The sequence below is a fragment of the Blennius ocellaris genome (genome assembly GCF_963422515.1).
Source record: "Blennius ocellaris genome assembly, chromosome: 6".
Lineage (NCBI taxonomy): Eukaryota > Metazoa > Chordata > Actinopteri > Blenniiformes > Blenniidae > Blennius > Blennius ocellaris.
This window is the reverse complement of record NC_137655.1, coordinates 10,287,089-10,306,824: the sequence shown is the minus strand read 5'-3', so window position 1 is coordinate 10,306,824 and position 19,736 is coordinate 10,287,089. Positions and strand designations below refer to the sequence as shown.

Here is a 19,736-nt window from a genome sequence, read left to right as displayed (position 1 = left end):
GTATTGTTTATGTGGGATTAGATGTGTCCGCGTGCGCGTAACATTCCCTTTCTTGTCATTGTTGAGTTGGCGTCCTGTCAGTTTGCACCGTTTTCTTTTGTGGTGTGATTTCCTTTTACAAAAGGTCATAAAGAAACAGTGCGGGTATGGCTTGTCTTTCAGTTCAAAATGTGTTTGAATGTATATTAAACTACAGAAAATCCACTTATAGACTGTTCTTTCCATTTTCATAGACAGAACTGCCTGTGAGGCGACAATCAGCAATGAAGTCCATCGTGTGCATCTCAACATCTGTCAGGGCTGCTTGTCAGCATGCATCCTCCTGTTTCCCCCTCAGCCGGGGCCTGGTCGTCTGTAGTTCAGTGGGCACCAACGTGAATTTCGCTTGTAATTCTGCCATTGCGCAACAGCCGCGCGTCACCGACGTGCGCTGTTTCCAAAAAACGCGCAGAGCATCCATGCAGTCTGCGATCCCCGCTCCTCTCAGCCCCCCGGTGCCGGTACCGGGAAGAAGAGATGCTGAACTCGTAGTGTACCAGGCTGTCAGACGAGTTGCCCCTAAAGTGACAGCAATGCCCCTCCCTCACCTCTCTCCATACGCTCCCTACACCACCCCACGGGGAGATGCTGCTGCGCTGGTCCACCTCCAGTCTCTGTTTGAAGAGGATGTTATACACGAGCTGTGCTCCAGACTGTCAGACTTACCCAGCAGCGAGCGTGCAGAAGGACTGACCACGTTACTGGGAGCTTGTGTTGAATTTGGGTTGGAGGCCCACAGCCCTCCGGTTGTCAGACTGATGAATGAGTGTCTGGAGCTCCTCTCCAAGGGCAGCATCAGGATGCAGCAGCTTTGTCACCTGGGCGAGGTGGCATGTGCCCTGGAAGGCCACCAGTCAGCCATGGTGTCAGGGGTCCTAGACTCTATTGACACTGCTTTAGAAGAGGACATCGTCTCTCCCAGCGAGGCCTCTGCCATCTACTCCCTGCTGACTCTGCTTCATGAACCTGGTAGCCAGAAGCAGGCGCTGATTCTGTCCGCTCTGCACAGACACACACAGAGGCTGGTTCACCGGCTGAAAGCAAGTCAAGTCGGTGATATTCTGCAGTTCCTGCAGAAGTTACAACAGAGACAGGTAGGGGCAGTTGGAGCCGTCAGCTTTCAGTTACGCACTGCTACATAAAGCATCCAAACCAAATATAACCTCAGACCTTGTCATTCTGTTCTTCATTACAGTTTGTCTGGATAGAAGTGTTGAATTGATTCACTTTTGTCAGGCATCATGAGGCGATATGACACTGATGCCAATATTCTATTTCACAGGCTATTTCTCTTGTCCTGAGACTGAGTCACAGGGCATCACGGGTCTTTAAAGTGTTCAGAGATGATGAAATAATTAAGGTGCTGTCTGCACTGATGATCCTTGGACAGCACCATGATGAGCTCCTGGCTGCTATGGAGAAACACCTGCCAGGTATCAAGTGTTCTTTAACTGAGTTGTCATTTACCTGGCTCTGTTTATTTTATGTGTGTTGGCCTGCTTCATAAATACAATTATATCTTTTTTTTTTTTTTTTTTTGGGTGTACGTTTGCATCAGAGAGGCTCGGAAAATGTGATCCAGAGTTGACCAGCACTGTCATGGAGTACTGCATGCAAATGAAGTGCCGCTCTGAGCCACTCTTTGAGGCTGTGGCTGAGAACTTTGTGTGCAGTGCTGAGAGCCACACCACTCCTCAGATAGCCAAACAGGTTGTCGCCATGGGGAGAGTCAACTACCTGCCACAGGTGAGTGTTAAATATATTTTATAATGCCATATAGGATGAGCACATAAAGTAAGGGGATGCATGTATCTCTGTTAAAACAGATTATTGCGCTACAGAAAAAAAAAAATACATAGTTGTACTTGAGTTCACTTGTACATGCATGTATTCATTATCTTTGATTGACAAAATACTATAATCTGCGATTTTCTGTGATTTCTCTGTGTCTCCTCAGTGTTCCAGTAAAATGTTTGAAAAGTTGGAGAGCATCTTGTCAACAAGGTTTAGCCAGTTCCCACCTTGCTTGCTGATAGACATGTTACACTCCTGCATCCACCTGGAACGCTTCCCACTCAACTATATGTCCAAAATCTTCAGCGCATATTTTCTGCAGAGACTGCAAAGTATGCAAAATGCTTATTGAAACCATCTGGCAATGAATCACTATTCTTCATTTGTGTTTGTCAAAGAAAATCATACGCTGCTATACTATAGTTTATGTACCGTAATATTTTCTGTCCTGCAGGACAAGGAGAGCCCATCAGCAAGAACACATTGGGACAACTGACACAGCTTCATCTATCATCCTCATTGGAGTGCTCGTACTACTGGGTGAGCATCATGTAAAATGATGTGTCCAAGCTTTATTTCATTAAAGGACTCCTTCCCCAGTGTGAGAAAATTTCAGAATAAATTGAACACGCATGCTTTGAGAAAACTTGACCTAAAAACTAGGTTTGTGCTTTATTTATGGATCGCTGTTAATGCTTGCTTCATTAGGGACCCAAGCTGCCTTACTTCCTCCATGTGAAGAGGTTTTCCTCTGTGGACCAGGCCTTTGAGACACCAATGGAAACGCTGATGTACAAACAGGTCAAAGGGCCACTTGAACAGCTGCTGGGGGGGAGGTTTTACTCCACCAGGGTGTTCACTCATAGAGGGTACACCATAGGTAAGCCACAACATGTGCCCCCGATAATTTACACATGATTAATTTGTTGGCATGTTGGTACAAAAGTACCAGTCACAGTAGCTTTGCTGCACTTTTCTGCTCCTCCTGTCCAGATGTGGAAATCTGCCTGGATGAGAATGGATTAGTTCTGCCTCTACCTCAGTGGGATCACACTCACAAAAGGTAAGAACTGCTTTCATGCGGTATCAAAGGGTGAGCAAGTGTAGGCATGGATTCATATGTGTACCTCCTCTTAATCGATCGTAACACCAGTCTTTTTGCTTCGTACCCTTGTAGGATTGCACTATGTTTGGATGGTCACAGTCGCTTCTGCAGCAACACTCGGCATTTGCTGGGGAAGGAAGCCACAAAGAGGAGACACCTGCACAAGATGGGCTATGAAGTGGTGCAGGTATGCATGACAAAGACTCAAGCATTGATTCTTGCTTGTAAAGTTGCTGCTGCTTCCTGTTGGTAAACACTCATGTAACTGGAACGTCGCTGGTTTGAAATAATGGCGTTCCATTCCTGAAGGGACGGGTTAAAAGTGGAGCACAAACCTCACTGTGTAGCCCGTCTTCATGATGTGACAATGCCTTGTTGTTATATTCTTCTTTGACCTTTTATATTAAACATTCCGTAATGCTCATTATCTTTTCTCAGCTATGTTAGATGTTTTTTATTTGTACTGAGGAACAATGATGTTTACTTATTCTATATTGTGATAATTAAAAGCTTCCTAAAGCAAGGTTAGCGCAAAGGAGCCAACCTTGCTCTAATATTCGATGCAGTAGATTCTAAAGGCCCCATGCTACACAATGATTAATTTTTTTTCCATTTATTTATTTCATGTTCACATGCCCTGGGGTTAAATTCCAATAAGCTCAGCTACTTTCATCAATAATTTAGTCTTTTCCCTGGTTCATGATCTTCAACGCATTCTAATTACAAAAATATTTGTCTTTCGCTAAAATATCTTCTCCATCTCTCCTTCAGATTCCTTATTTTGAATTCGAGGGGCTAACAACTCGCAAGGAAAAAGTCCAATATCTTCTCAACAAACTCTTTCCAACCATCTCCAAGTTCAGCTGCTGATCTCGGTCATTTCACGAAAGTGAAAACGAGGTTCATAAACAAAAGTGGAGGAGAAAGATCCTCAGTGGCACAAATGAAGTGTTCCATGGAAGGGACACAAGTTGTGATGATCACATTGTTGTATATCTGTTCTGAGATTGAGATCTTGCCTTTTTAAATGTTGATTTTGCCTTTTTGTGCTTTTGTTGCTGAAGTGATCACAATTATATGAAGCAAGCTGGATGAAAATGTTGCAAAAAAGCAAGGTACCAAGGAAATCATGTTGAAAACTGTTTTATAGCAAAACTATTTTGATAACATGAGGATAGTTTGATTTAGGGCTGATTGATATGGTCTACAATGTTATATAAAAAAAAAAAAGTCAAATCAATCAACATATCGGTGTATTTAATTGATGGAGCAGAAATCACATTTCAAATTGGAACTACTGTATGTGAATAAGAAGAACCTGCTCAATTGTTTGTGTTTTCAAATGATTCAGTCTGGTTTACTAAATGACCAACAGTACCTCTACTTGAAAAATCAATCTTCAATTTAGAGATGCTATGATCTGAATGAAATCAACATTTTTACCCAGTGTATGTTATTATCAAATCTGATGTCACAGTATCCATACATCACCCATTCCAAACTATTCAGGTGCCTTCTAAGATTTTACTATTTTGTACATTTTGCATCCTGCCATAAAATGTTGTTCAAAGGAGATGAAAGTTTCTATATGTACATATATTCAAAAATTATGTCAACTTTGAACTTCTGTGCTGTTTGTACTGCTGTTCAGACTTGGACTTTATTTTGGGCAGAAAGGTCAATATTACATCACTGACTGAACTAAATGTCAAATCTTAAGAGAGGCAAGACGTACATGAGATGTAAATGTCATGCAGAATGTTTTTATTCATTGAAAAACAAAAAGCCAAAAGGCGCCTCACAAAACCTGACTTGAGGTTGAGTCTTTCCTATGCTACTGACTCAAAGTACTGTGAAAAATTGCAACATAAAAATGTTAAGTAGACACAAAGTCATCATTAACAGTCATCAATTCGTTCAACAACAACAAAAAAACACAATTAAGATCTTATAGCATGAAGTCAACTCTAATGGGAATTAAAAGAAATGTTTCTCAGGAAAAAGGCTGCAAATAGTGAATTGGAGCAGTGAAAATGGATTACGCTTGTGGAAAATACAAGACCTGTCAAGTTGCATGAAATTAGTTTTTATGAAAACAGCCGATGGACCTCATATCACGATTGTTGGTAGGATGAGGAGTCAAGTGTCTGATGCTTCTTTTATGTCCTTTGAAACATCATCTCCTCCCAACAACTCCTTTCTGCTTGTAATGGGGCACAGAATTTGTTATTTATTGGTCGAAAGATACCACAAATCATATAAAAGCAGTAACATGTCGGTGTGTGTGTGGGATGCGTCTGTCTTCACCTGATAGAAATAGGTGGCTAGTTAATGTTGCGCCGGTCTGTTGTGAAGACAAGCTCTCCTCTGACAGCTTCCATCATCAGGTTCTGGATGGTGTTCATCAAAATATCTTCACAAATGTCAGCAGGAGCACATTGGATCTTTTTTGTTGGACCACTGTGTCCTGCGCGTCTCGTTGTGCCTTCCCTGTCGGCTTTCCCATCGAATGGAAGCTGTGGCTGGGATGGAGGTGGAGAAGAAGAGGTGGGACACGCAGCAGGATAAGGGGAGGACGGAAATGGGGAACGGTGAGAGGACACCTGGTGGATGTCTGGTATGGAGGGCAAAGTAAAGATGTGTTCGACGAAGGCTGAATCATCAAGTATGTCCCTAAAAATGAGGAAGTGGGAGGCAAGACGCACAACACAAAAGGAAAAATTCTAATTTTGTTCCAGCTCTGTAAATACAACTGTAACTACAATAACACAATACCAAACAACTAGACTGAATGTGACTGAATCCTGCTGTGGAAGCCACAGCTGTAAACATATCTGGGTGTTACCTTAGCAGAGAGGTGAGTAACTGTGCAACAAGGTCTTTCTCAGGGACACATGGTGGTGTAAGTGGCCCAGCAGGGGTCTTAAACTGGCAGCACCTACAGTAGGAAAGGCAGCAAACAAAAAAGAAAAAGACATAAAACAAGTCCCTTGTGAAATCAGATTTTTTTTTAAGGAAACTGTCAGATTTTGCATTGACTCAATGAGTTAAGGATCACCTGTAATGTTTATCCAACTGGTCAGGGAAGCGTGTTCTGTATTGCTGACTCCCGTGGGAGTGTGCTGACACCTCCAGATGCAGCAGCATGGCTCGGGGAGGTTCAGGGCGCCTCCGTACTTTTGCTTTTTCCCGCCGAAGCCGTCGATCGGCTTCCGTCAGCTTGGGATAAAGATTGCCCAGTGTTTCACAGCTGCTGCTGGCACAGATAGGAGGGAGAGTCTAAAGGGGAAAATACACATATAATGCAGTCAATTATCAATGTCAATGACTTTTTGTTTATAATGTTAACCATACAGGTGTACAGAAAACCTTGTATTTTTTGAGGGGCGGCCCTTTTCTTGAAGGAGCTGCCAGAAGTTCCTGTTTCCAAGCAAAGAGAGAATAAAGTGAAAACTAATCATTTGAATTACTTCAAGCAAAAACTCAACAACTCATCGCTGAAGTCAAACCTCATCAAGTAAGATTTTTTGGCTTTCTGTGGTGTTTTTGTCTGTGATCAATAATTCATTCTGCTGTCTCTCTCGTTCTTCCTCCCAGCACTGTAAATAATCATGATACTGTATGAGAGCGTCTTCTAGATAAACCTGCGAATGAAAGGGACACAAGTGTTGGTTAAGTAGCCTACAAAACTTCAGCTGTAATTTTGAGTTATGAAAGTTTATATATATATATATATATATATATATATATATATATATAGAGAGAGAGAGAGAGAGAGAGAGCGAGAGAGATGGTACCTGACAGATGAGGTCAAGCTGGTAAACAGTGGGGTAGTCGGAGGAAGTAAAGGTCAGGATACACAGGGCACACTCCTTTGGACAGAGACGACCTCGGTCAGGATGGATTTGCACCACCTGAGGGAGCACAAAGACAAAAATGTATCACTTTTAATACATCTTTTACCACGTTTTAACGTGTCTGATCTGACAAACACAACAGAAAAAAGACAATAAATAGATAGAAAACACAGTAAATGCATCGTTGTGAAGCTCTGCGGGAAGCATAACAACCAGCCAATCAGAAATGCCCACCGCTGACAGAGAGGAAGACTACTTTCCTCCTTTAGTTACTGTACCTGTTGGTCAGTCTGCTGCCGCAGGTCCCACTGAAAGTGGACAGAGTCTGTGTAGGACACATTGGTAAGGAAAATGATCCTCGAAGCTCTTGATTTCACAGGGATGTCACCAAGTTGGATGCTGTCCTCAGACAGGAATAATGCCTACCCACACATGTACACACATATTCTAAGGTGAATGACATGAAATACTAAGTTCAAATATGCACATGGTTTAAAAATGGCTTTATAAAAATACGACTGTCTGAAATGCTGATAAACAAATTCTGCTGATACCTGCCAGAAGACAAGAGTTCTGTTCGGCAGCAGGAACTGACTTTATTTTACACTCAATATGTGGGACCCTATTCATAAATACACTGACCTGTCCTGGAAAAGGAACCCTGTGGGAGGAGATCAAGGACTTGCTATCACTTTGTTTTACGGATGCTTGTTTTGAGGACACTGATGTCGAAGTACCAAGCCCACATCCTTCAAACTTCACAAGTGTGGTATCTCCACCTTGAATGTGTATAGGAACATTCATCTGGTAATGCAAAAGGGAAGGAAATAAATTACAAACTGACATTGAACAGATTGTGCAAATTACCATTTTCTACAAAGATATTTTAATTGAATGAATCTGTGAAATTGTATTAAAATAATGCAATCAGTTCACTATTCAACTATCTAATCCCTCGTGATTCTTAAAAAGTAATTGATAACTAAATGAAAGAGGAGCACAGTTCTAAACAATACAAGGTTTTTAAACATGTTTCAGTACATACTTGGTAAAATTTTGCTTCTAGCGGAGAAAAGATAAATTCCAGCATGGCTGTCCTCCCGGGAGGGACAACTCCCTCTGGATTGAAGCAACAAAGCACCGGATGATTAAAGTTGTCATTCTGAAGTTGAGACAATGCAGCTGAGTCCACCTCATAATGGACTGGCACTGCACCACCATTGTGTATTTCATAAACCTGAAAACCATTTAAAGCAGATAAAGTTAAACTGGAACTTTACAGAAGTCTCAGCTGTAATGTTAACAGATGTGATTTTTCAATATGTCAAGTGCAATATAATGTTCTCGTCAGAGATTGCATTTGCTTGATGACTAATGATGAAGAACTCACCTGCCTCGGAGGACTACAGTCCCCGATATGAACAGAGGTGAATGAATGTTGAATGGAGGCAAAGTGGAGATAAGGCTGATCTCTCTCAACTGTCACCCCTTGGAAGTTCAGCTATACACAAATACACATAGCATGTACACAAGGTTAATATATTTCTATCTAAACAGAACAGTCATTTTGTGTAAAGAAGTTTAATATATTCCTCACCAAGATCTCTCTGCCATAGGAAAGTTTGAACACAATAGGAAACCGATCTGTCCCAGCAAAGTCATGACTGTGGAGGACAAGATTTACATTTTTAGTGTATTGTGATACATATCAGAGTTGCTTTTAAAATATATATGCATGGAAATAGTCAACAAATTCCATGAAAATGTTGTTTCAGGAAACTTTTTTGGGGGGCAAATATACACTCCTGTGCTGAATGTAGTGTGACCTGTAACTGAAGTGGACTGCCCTCTTCTGGCCAGGGAGCAGAGTACCAGAACGAGGATAAACACTGAAAAGCTGATTATCCTGCACCTGTCAAAAGAAAAATGTGATTATTGGTTTCCATCTCTTCTGAAAATGAATGCATTACTAAAACAATTACAACAGCCCACACATTAATCAGAAATACAAAATCCATCCACAAAATCTTGAAAATATTAGGAAGATTCTGACCTTCATTTGGTACAGCTCTGTGCTGCTGAACTTCCCTGTCACTGCCCAATACTCCAGCTCTATCTGTTGGTCCTTTGGAAACAATAATGCCCTATTATTGAACATAAAAGAAGAAGACAAATGTTGTATAAATCAGATGATTAGTAGTTTTGAACATTCATTCATGGGCGTAGAATCTGAATCATGAATCATGTATTGTTGTGGTTCAATGTGTTTTCTCAAGTCACATACCAGTCCACAGGGATAGAACCAGTGTTGTGAAGCATCAACACGACACTTGCAGGTTCTGAATGTACTGGAGCAGAGCTAAAGTTGAAATCCAACGTTGTTTCGGTGAAGATGGAAGGACAGTTGCTCAGACTGAAAAATGAAATGACATGACAGGATACATTTCAGATGGAATTAATCCTTCAAATCAACACGGACATTTGAAGTAAATTAAATATTGAATTGGCTTCTCACCTGTGCCTCGTTGGGGTTTTGAAAATGAGTTCTGCAGAAGAGGGGTTGGACAGCAAGTGTCCATTGAAGCTGTCCAATGAGAAGAGTTTCCACAGGCGCAGCTTGCTGAGTGTGCCCAAAGAGCCACTGCTCCAACCATCAGTCACCTGTAAGGTAGGAAACACTCCTTTTGCTTGCACTTCACACAGCGTCTGAGGGAGAGACAAGACAGAACCTGGAGACAGATGCAAAGTAAAACAAGAAAAAAAAAAGCATAGGTGAGAACTGGAAGATAAACAGTGGAATAGAAATTAGTTTGGTGTGTGTGCTCTGCTCACCATTGGCACTGATTGTTTGGTAGCTGATTCTCCAGAGGTACTCGGTTCGTCTGTGTGGTCTGACAGTGGATCGGAGTTGCATTGTGGACTGTGAGGCAATGGTTCCCCTATCATGGTCGAGATAGAAAGCTAAAAGCACAAGGCAGAAAATATTACATTCAGTCTATATTTCACAACAAAATTATAAAAAAAAGTATACAGCCTGTTGTCATGGAGAATATGATACAAGTACAGAAGAAATTACCACTTGGTTCAGCTTCAGGATTGTGAATTAGTTCATCACTGAGAAGTATCTGCTCGACGGAGAGACAGAAGGAGACGGAACAGGGGCTATTGTTCACCAGAGGAACATCGATTAACCGATGGCTTCCAACCAGAATCTCTCCCGCATCGAGGACTGCTTTTTCTGCCTGGAAACATACACACATTTTTTTGATTTGATTCAATTTACAGTTGATAGTGTTCTAAAATCCCAGAAAAGCTTTGTTTGAATAAAGTAGTGATATATTTCTGCACCACCTCTATGAATCCCTTGGAGCCCGTCCCAACCACTGTCAGTGAAAGCTGTGACTTGTTTGAGCCATCACTCTGGAGTGGCCAGCAATAGAGAACAGGTTTGAGTGTATATGATTTCTTTTCTGGTGGGCTGAAAGACCACATCTGGACCTGTATCAAAACAAGAAGAAAAATAAGTCAACACAGTACATATTGTTTTCTAATTTACCAAGTGGATGTCTGAACAGTTTTTGGAATACATGGGCTTCCTGTGTTTTCTTACTGAGCTCTCATTGGCATGCAGTTCACCAGCATGTGGTTCAACAATGAAAATTCTCTGGTCTGGCTCTGGAATGCTCCACTGGAATCTATCATAAAGAAACAGTTACAGAAAAGTCAAGATTCCTGATGTTAAGATAGGTCCAAACAACAAAGAATACAAAGAAAAAATGTCAGAAACAGGGACCAGAATAACAACAGCAACATAACAAATCAGAGCCAGCCAACCTGACGGGCAGGCGGTCAAGGTTCCTGATGAAATGGGTGCACTGGCTTTGTGAGCCCACAGCAGTTGGCTGGAAGTATAAGGTGGTGCCACCTTCCAGAGACACACATGGCTTTTCCAACCCATTAACAACTGTCAGCTCCTATGAACAAGGCACGCATTCACAGATAGAAAGAAAGCAAATAAGCACAATTGACTACATAAAATATAATGTACTAGGTTACTATGACTCTTGCTCTTGTGCAGTGTGCATACTACCTTTGTGAAATCAGCTCCATTGAGCTGCAGTTGTAAGTTGAACCTCTGCGTGGGACTGTCTTCCATTGGAGTTGTGCTCACTGCAAGGATTATGTGATCCCCTGGTTGCATCAAACCACAACTTGGTACAACAAACATGGATTCTATCAAGGCTGGGATTGAGTTGTGGTCCAGAGAGAAAGTGAGGGGTAGATGTCCTTCATTTTTAAGGAGCACAGTTTGATAGGGAATGACACCGAGGGCTGGAAACACCTAAGCAGAACCGAACACACCAATCAGATTATCTTTCATTAATGCACAGTCATGGTCTTTTTCTAAGGTTGTTTCTAGGTATTCAAAGAAAAGCTGCAATTAAAAAAATAAATAAATAATAAATAAATGCGGGTTTTTTTTTGTTGATTTAAAAAATGTGTCCTTTTACATTTAGAAACTTAGGCCAAATAACATTTGTTTGTGCCTGTATCTCACCACTTGAGGTGGGTTCAGGGAGCAGCGTGGAATGAAGTGCTCCTTTCCTGGTTGGAATGAGTGACCTATAACTCTGACAGTCAGACACCAGAATGGATACGGCAGTCGTTTACTGATATCAACATGCTCCTGCAGCAGCCAAAGAGGTAAAGGAGAGAAAGAATGTTAAATTCCTGCAACCCGCAATGCTGTTGCTGTCTTTTACATACAAAACAAGTCTGATTGTTTGTTGTAATGTTGTGTTCACTGCTGTGCGTCCAAGATCACGATACCTTGCAATATGCAAAGCACTCAAGCTGTGCTCCATGCAGAGTATTAAGCTGTTTGGGGTCATACGACACTCTGAATGAGGTTGACTTCAGTGGAGCGAGATGAGAAGATGAGGGACTTATAGAGAATGGGGAATTTCTGTTAAGAGTCCACACTAAACTGAAAGAAAATTAAATGAAGAGAAACTTTACAGGTAGGGTAAAAACAACACCAGATTTTATACTCACATATCCGAGATAGAAAAATAGATTTGTACATTGAGGAAGAATGAGAAATCACAATTTATGACAAGCAAAAGTACCTGAGTTCCTCTTTGGTGTGATTTGTAATGGAGACAGACTGTGAGAAAGCAGATGGAGTGGAGATGGACATTGTTGTTTTGTGATTAAACAACAGTTCAGTAGGCACCACAGATACAGGTGGAGATGACAGAGAAGCAAGTACAGGATCCATGCAGTCCAATCCTTCAAGATGTGACATCTCAGCTGGACCGTCTGATCTATGATGCAAACGCTAAGAAAAAGGCAAATGAAATAAGTCTTTTTTATTTTTATTTATGTAGTTTGTTTTGTTATGGGTTTTTATGTTGTTGGTTTTTAAAAAAAACATTTTTAAGGACAAATTTCCATTATCAAACCATTAAATGTCCAAATCTTTCACATTTTTGTGAGTTTACCTTTTTTAAAGGGGAACAGACCCCTTGCTGATCCAAGTTCATACTATGATCTCGCAAGTGCTGTCTGCGAGACCAGTGGAGTTTGAACAGGGGTAAATGTTCAGGTTTCAGTATGACTGGTTGCTGGAGCTCTGAGTGACAAGTACCAATCAGGTCAATAAACACAGAATCCTAAAAAGTAGAAAAGATGACATGTCAGGTAATCCTAATTTAGTTTTTTTCTGCATGCTGTCAGATTGCAAAGAGTCTTTTTTTTTTTTTTTTACCTTGTACAGTATGAGGCACGCAACTTTCCTGTGGTGTGCATTTGACTGTGTAGGCCTGTAGACTACCTCCATTGTGCAGTGGCTGTGTGGGAGCACAGTGCCACTTGCTGGTCGGATGCTAAAAACACTGTTCCCACTACAGTCAATATCCCATTGGTATATAGCTTCAGCAGCAGAAGAATTAGCCAACTCCAATGTTTCTACAACTGATCCATTTTCCTCAATGCATCCAAAGTCCACCACAGAGGAAGATAGGGAGACTTTAGGACCTAATTAGAAACAGAAATGTTCAAATCCTTTCTTTTGATATTGAACTACATTCCTATTTCGAATTTGAACAGGGTGCTGGGAAAAAAATACAGTGATATATTTTTCAAAGTTACAAAGCAATTGATTATTGATAGTGTAAGTGCTTCGCTTACCTATGCAATGTCCAGTCAGTCTGAGCCGAGGCTCACTGCATGCCCCACTATATTTCAGAGTTAAGTACTCTATGGAGACCACATCCGCCACAGCAGGTGAAAATGTGAACGTAATCCGTAGTGACTCGCCAGGCTCCACTTCACCCTCTGTTACGTCACAGCAGAACACTGATCCAAACAAGGGAACCCCACCGGACAGTCGAGTTAAAGAGAAAGTCGCAGCTACCTGGGAGGGAGAAGGGAAAAAACAGATGTGAGCAAGGGTCACGAGCAGCATGCACATGTCTGTGTATGGGCAACGCACCGGAGATGGATTGAAGATGTCAAAATATTTCCCCAAAGACTGTCCCACTGCCACAGAGCCAAAGTTCAACACTGAAGTATTGTGTTCTTTCTCATCTTTGCTGCTGAGGTTTCTCAATTCAAGATGTGGATATTTGGCTGGAAGTGGCACAGGTAAAAAAAAAAAAAGGTAATCTTGACAATTGTTTCTTGTTAACACATTTCCTTTTTATTAATATACTGTATTATTAAAATGCATCTGTATGAGGATAATGGAATGCATACATGTTCACCTTATAAACCTCAAATAGATCATGTAACAAAAGTTCTGATTCATATTTTCATTAAAGGAGCAATTTGATGAAGATTGCTCGGACAACTATGGCCTCCAGAAAGAACACAATGGACATCTTTTGTCTAAATGTAAATACTATACCTTGTGCCCGAAGAAGCACAGTACAGCAGCTCTCAACCGTCTCTGCTTCTTCTCCAAATCTACAGTGAGCCAACTGTTGGTACACAAGTGCCTCTTGTGGCCTGAAGACCACTGTGATGGGACACTTCTGACCAGGTTTCAGCAGGCCATGCTCTGGGCTCAGTTGAAATGCCCCTGCACATTCCCATTGATAATAAGCCTGGACTTTACTGAAACAAGTAAAACAAGAAAGCATTAAACATTTTTTTGAAGTATAGCGATTGGTGAGTTGACTTAATTTCCTGCCCCTAATGTATGTGTACATAGACATTGAAAAAAAAAAAAAAAAAAAAAAAGCACAATAACAGTACCTTGCATTTTTCAAAACAAAACTTGCATGTGTGGAGTGTTGGACAGCACAGAGAGGGAGCATCACCGAGTCAGGCACCTCCAAGACATGGCAGGGAATGACGGCATAGAGGAATACTTGAAACTTGCCGGCTTTTCCATGAAACTCTAGTCTGTCCTCATATTCACACTGTCCCAGGTACAGATATAAACACATAACAGTGTTACAAACGCAGACATCAAAGACACGTATAAATTATCTTATTTTTCCCAAACTCGTTGTGTGTCTTACTAATTTGAGCAGTAGGAGCCACTTTGTGTTGCGAGACCATATCAAAGTATAGACACAAAGTGGTATAAAAGTTTCAGTGATTGCCATGTCTTTCAATTGTCTTTGGCCAATGCTTACAGCTTTCACAATGTAATAGTTAATTTGAAATATTAAAATTTTGGGATGGCAACAATTTAAGATGATCACTTTCTGCATTTTTTTGTTGTTGATATAGATTGCATTTGTATGGTTTCCTGCATGATTTAAGGACATGTTACCCTTTGCTGAGGCATAAAGGTGACTGGTATAGAGATAGAATTCCCTGGGCTGAGAACACACTTTTCCGGGATGATGGCAGAGAAAAACTTGGAAACTGGAGGTCTTTGAGAAAACAAAGAAAGAATATGTTACCCTGTGAATTAATGTTTACAGATTACAGTGTGTGTGTGTGTGTGTGTGTGTGTGTGTGTGTGTGTGTGTGTGTGTGTGTGTGTGTGTGTGTGTGTGTGTGTGTGTGTGTGTGTGTGTGTGTGTGTGTGTGTGTGTGTGTGTGTGTGTGTGTGTGTGTGTGCATACCGTATATGCAACTTCTGCAGCTTGTTGTGGATGTTCTTTAACACTAATGTCTTTGTGAACTCTTTTTCCAGGTCCCAGTCCTCCCACACCAGCTCACTGCAAGTTTCCAATCCTAAGAAACAGCACGTTTTTTGGTTGGACCCTCGTCGGTGGTATTTTCCATCACGTTTTCCGTGGTCAATCCCAGCGTCCTGCTCAAGGTAGAAATGCAGCAGATGCGAAATTTCTAAAAGGCCAGACACTCATTGAAAACACTTTTTTAAAGGGAACATGATTTGCAAATACTATTGTCAGTTGATTAACCAAGCACACTGGAGTATCTTTTGTTATTGTGCACAGCAGTCACTGGAAAATGAGCAATACCAGGACTGTCTAAAGGCTTATTTGTTCAAAAAGTGTAAAGATGCGAGACATAAAAAGGTGAATTACATCTTAAGCATATTAAGAAAATGGGAAAGACTGGCATATTTTACTGCTGGTCTATGTGAGTATCATGCTTGTTAAACTGGTGCACCAGCTTCATCATACAGAATACCAGCACCAAAACACCACATATGCTGTTAAAACCAGCACACATTATGTTGGTGATGCTGTTTATACCACCAGCGAGAACCACCATAAAACGTAATCAACGTAATCAATGTCTCACTCTGAGTGGGAAAATAATCTATAGACCACAGGATCCATGCATTTCAAATCGTTGGGAGATTAACCAGCCCACTGCTTCCGTGAAGTGAAATCAAACAAAGACTTTTACTTTGAGTTCATTTGCAGCAGTGGAGACCTTCCATGGACCCGAGGAGGGCAAAGGATCGGGACCCTGTGCCATAACTGAAGAAGACAGACGAGATCCCTTTGTTGAAAGACTTCAAACAATTAACAGGCAAAATAAGAATAAGAATAAGAATAAGAATAATTAAATAAAAAACGTACTTCCGGCTAAATTGAGTCGATAGATAAATAAACAGGAAACCCGAAAGTTGTGAACTCAAGAAAAACTCACTGACACATTAAAATATATCATTACGATCAGTGTGCGAACGATACCGCGGGGTGAACGACCGCTTATTATACCTTTTTCTACAAGCGTTGACTTCATGCGCTTCTATGGCAACTAGAGAGCTGTGGCACAATTGACAGTACGGCAAGCCACGAGGGACATTTGTGTGTGCAAGAAACAGAAAAAAAAAAAAGCGTTTGAGAAAGCGACGTTATGCAATCGAGTAAGGCTTGGCGTGTAATGTCAACCATTGTTTATGATTCAATACAAATACCCGGTAGGTACAACGTAACTTATTTATTTCCCTAAAAATCATTATAAACTATTTCAATTATTCCAACACACACATTATCATCAACACACAGTAATGAATTCAACTCTATATTTCAAACATTTTTTTTTTACAGAAACAGCAACGATGTTTTCAAAGAGGAAATATATTAAATTCTTGAAATGTTAAATTATATTGACAACATTTTACAAAGTACAAGAAAATGTCTGTGTTAACCATAATTTTAAATACAACACAGGATGTGGATGTTTTTCTTTTCTTTTTTTTTCTTGTATTTGTGACAACAACAATACCATGCAGTATTAACGACACAAAGTATAACATTAAATATAATACAACACAATTGTATTGTTAAAAAATGCCACTATTGTTACTTTTTTCTCGCAACACTCTCACATTCCCTAGAGAAGTAACTAAATGTGACTTCATGTCATAATAGAAACTTGTAAAGTTGCCAATTTAACAAAAGTTCAAACAATACTTTGTAACACAGCAGGACACATAGATGTGCTACACTGACACTCTTACAACATGTGGTATGTGTTTCATTATGTATAAAGTCACACGAAAGTTCTATTACCCATGATTTATACAGTTGAATGTCATATTTGAATATAAAGAAAATTATCACAGGTGACAAAACATATGGGGCAACAGCCTTTTTTACAAGTGCCAATATAAGATGCAAATAATATTGATAAATATAATGAACCAGTCATTTATTGGTTTCAAATTCAAGAAGATTTTAACATATTAATGTCTATGTAAATAAAGGTGGCATCATCCTGTTTGGATAATAGTGCAGATTTCATCATACTCTTGCGGTGACTATGAATTAGGTCACAAAAATCTTCTGTATGACACAACACATGTACAACTGATTGCACTGTGTACTGTCGCTCCAATAGTATTGAATGTAAAAAGACATACAATAAAAGCAGACTGAAGTTTTTTAACTATGGGAAAGCCCCACTTCTTGTTCCCAGGCCTCCTTCCTCCATTTCCTCCTCTGAGTAGGAGCTGTAATTTGCTGTGACTCCTCCCATGTGCCGTGTGAAGCCCACAGAGCTCAAAGAACCACTGCTCAGGACCTGTATATCGTCTTTGTCATCTTCATCCTCTTCTTCTATCTCTTCTTCATCTTCTAGACTTGAGCTGTGAGAGCCCCCACGAGACTTGATGCACTGTATATCAATCCCAGTTGAGTCTGTATCAGTCACAGGTGGGGTCACTTGTTCTTTAGCTTTGCGGCTTCTCTTCCACTTCATGCGTCTGTTCTGGAACCAGATTTTTACCTAAAATAACAGGATTCACAATGGTGAGGACATTTGGGGTTAAAAAAAACCCCCATCTCCTTCTATCAGAGGGTTTGCTGCAGCTGATAAGCCAGTGTCAATGAAGAAAAACATTGGCAATATGTGGTTTAAAAGGTATGGTATAAGCAAGATTAAACTCTTGTAGTGCATACTTCTTTCTGCTCTCTGCTTCTGTAAAATTATTTCTTGTGCTACAACAGGTTCTTACCTGAGTCTCTGTTAACATGAGCGAAGTGGCCACTTCAAAGCGTTTAGGCCTGGATAGGTATTTGTTGAGCTTGAACTGGTTTTCCAGTTCCAGCAGCTGCTGACTGGTAAAAGCTGTCCTGGGCCGCCGACATTTTCCCAACAATCCTGCCTGAGCTGGAGCTGAAGGGGAAACAACAGAGGGAGAAAAGAAAGATTACTAACATTATTTGCAATTTTATCACTTTTGTTGATACACCAATCGACCAATTGGCCTTTAAAAAGCAAATCTATTGAAACAGATAAAACAAAGACAGAATACAGAATCTCAGACTTTTTATTTCATGGAATTGCCTAAATGTTTACGGGCCAAGCTGCCAGTACATCTGAGTGTCTCTTTGTTAACATTTATTGCATTGATGAGAGGTTGTGATAGGCCAGGGGGTGCTTTGCAGAGGTAATAAACTATCACATAGGTCCATTACCTTAATGAAAACACTATAAATGTTGTCAATTGATTGAGTGGTAGGTCTATATCAGGTGTCACCTTTACGCAAATATGTCATGATATTTTTTATTAGGCAAATTGTCCTTAAGTGACAGCATCTCAATGTCACCAGTCTTCCCAAACCAGTGCAGTGCACCGGTTTCTTTGTTTCTTTTCACCAAAAGGCCTTTACTTGAAAAGGTATTAAAATACAACTTATCACTGGATATGTTGATTGATATACTGGCAGCTTGTTGGCTTTAATAACTTTATACACACAAGAATAATATTGATAAAATTATAATCTGCAGGTAAAATGTATATTTCACTTACATTTAAGTTTATATTAGAATATCCTGACCAAGAAAAGTTTTTATATTAACTTTTTAATCTATATTTTTTTAAATTATCAACTACTATTCATATTCCTAAATTGTATATTATTAATACTGTGATTAACATTACGCATAACGTCATCACTGACAAAATCTATGATAGCACGTGCATCAATACATTGATTTTTAAATCTATTACATTTGGAACTACTGTCATATGTATGTTGAAACTCGCATTCATCTCTCCAAAGACAAAGAGACAGTAGAATTCTGAGGAGTAATAAATAACCTCACCACCATACTCTCCGAGTCTGGGCATCATGATCCCGGCTCTGATCCAGGGCTCCAGCGGAAGCGCTCCGGTTATCGGGCTCCCTTTCAGCTGCTCGGGGTACGGCTGGACCAGCTGCGTAAAGTTTGGATACATGAAGCTGGGGTGCTGGCTTCCCAGGGCCGTCAGAGGGTACATGGTGCCCGGGTGCATCCCGATCAGCCCCACTTGGTGCAGGGCAGTGAATCCCGCCTGGGGCAGGTTGAAGAGGTGGGACTTGGACAGGACCCCGGGTGGAGCTGGGGAGCAGTTTGCGGGATTCCTATGAGGGGAGGGCGGCTCCGAGCCGCGAGTGGACTCCGGACTGTCCGCGGGGCTCCTGCTGTAGTACAACCCGGGGGACCCACCGCCTCTGTCCGTTCTCTGCTCTGCTTCGTGAGCCAGCAGGGCATCAATCCGAAAGTTTTTGGATTTCTCCATGGAGGAGGTCATGTTTGTACCAGAAAGTGAGCGCCAAACAGCTGCTCTGGGCGAAGTATGATTCTTTATCAAACTTATAAATACAACTTTAACCTGAAACTTTCCTCCCAACCTTCACGATGTAAACAATGTAAACTCGTGAAAGAAACGTAGATTAGCAGTATTCAAAACCGTCTCTCTGATCTGATCCACTTCACACACACTATGCGCGTAATCTGCACTTCTGCCATTGAAGGGAAAATTTACGCGCACCCATAAAGTGCGCTGAACTGTGATTGGCCAGCGGCTACAGGGGCAGGGCACACATGAAGTGTTCAACATCTTTTATTTCAAGCCACTTCAACTTCAGAAAATCCAATAGAACCCTACATAAAGAGGTTTTTTTTTTTTTATTATGTGATAGTACAGGGTTTTCTTTCTTTCTTTCTTCATTTGTCTTTCTTATTCTTTCTTTTTCTTGCTGTCTTTGCTTCCGTCCTTCACATGCGCG

The 19,736-nt window shown here is 40.8% G+C and overlaps 3 protein-coding genes across 3 annotated transcripts; 1 reads left to right on the top strand and 2 right to left on the bottom strand.

Annotated features, from left to right (window-relative positions):
• Positions 1–263: 263 nt before the first annotated feature.
• Positions 264–3,936, top strand: LOC308131422 (FAST kinase domain-containing protein 3, mitochondrial-like; the record flags this gene model as incomplete). Its single annotated transcript, XM_080498150.1, has 9 exons — positions 264–1,133; positions 1,322–1,472; positions 1,598–1,785; positions 1,997–2,165; positions 2,288–2,373; positions 2,542–2,713; positions 2,827–2,896; positions 3,011–3,125; positions 3,710–3,936. 9 exons carry the CDS (start codon positions 264–266, stop codon positions 3,806–3,808), a joined length of 1,920 nt encoding a protein of 639 aa, XP_080354276.1. The 3' UTR covers positions 3,809–3,936.
• Positions 3,937–4,603: 667 nt separating this feature from the next.
• Positions 4,604–15,708, bottom strand: cfap65 (cilia and flagella associated protein 65; the record flags this gene model as incomplete). Its single annotated transcript, XM_080498148.1, has 34 exons — positions 4,604–5,138; positions 5,246–5,611; positions 5,784–5,876; positions 5,997–6,217; positions 6,308–6,358; positions 6,448–6,582; positions 6,736–6,852; positions 7,074–7,217; positions 7,438–7,599; positions 7,841–8,032; positions 8,186–8,296; positions 8,393–8,459; positions 8,622–8,707; positions 8,849–8,939; positions 9,080–9,208; positions 9,311–9,524; positions 9,628–9,756; positions 9,872–10,037; positions 10,147–10,293; positions 10,406–10,490; positions 10,630–10,769; positions 10,886–11,137; positions 11,354–11,482; positions 11,626–11,782; positions 11,925–12,136; positions 12,321–12,470; positions 12,566–12,834; positions 12,988–13,213; positions 13,292–13,428; positions 13,706–13,914; positions 14,056–14,222; positions 14,582–14,684; positions 14,880–15,070; positions 15,637–15,708. The coding sequence occupies 33 exons, from the start codon at positions 15,706–15,708 to the stop codon at positions 5,263–5,265; spliced, it is 5,103 nt and encodes a 1,700-aa protein (XP_080354274.1). The 3' UTR covers positions 4,604–5,138; positions 5,246–5,262.
• A 1,419-nt stretch (positions 15,709–17,127) lies between these two features.
• LOC308131606 (uncharacterized protein) lies at positions 17,128–19,258 on the bottom strand (the record flags this gene model as incomplete). Its single annotated transcript, XM_080498389.1, has 3 exons — positions 17,128–17,466; positions 17,696–17,856; positions 18,790–19,258. The coding sequence occupies 3 exons, from the start codon at positions 19,256–19,258 to the stop codon at positions 17,128–17,130; spliced, it is 969 nt and encodes a 322-aa protein (XP_080354515.1).
• Positions 19,259–19,736: the final 478 nt, after the last annotated feature.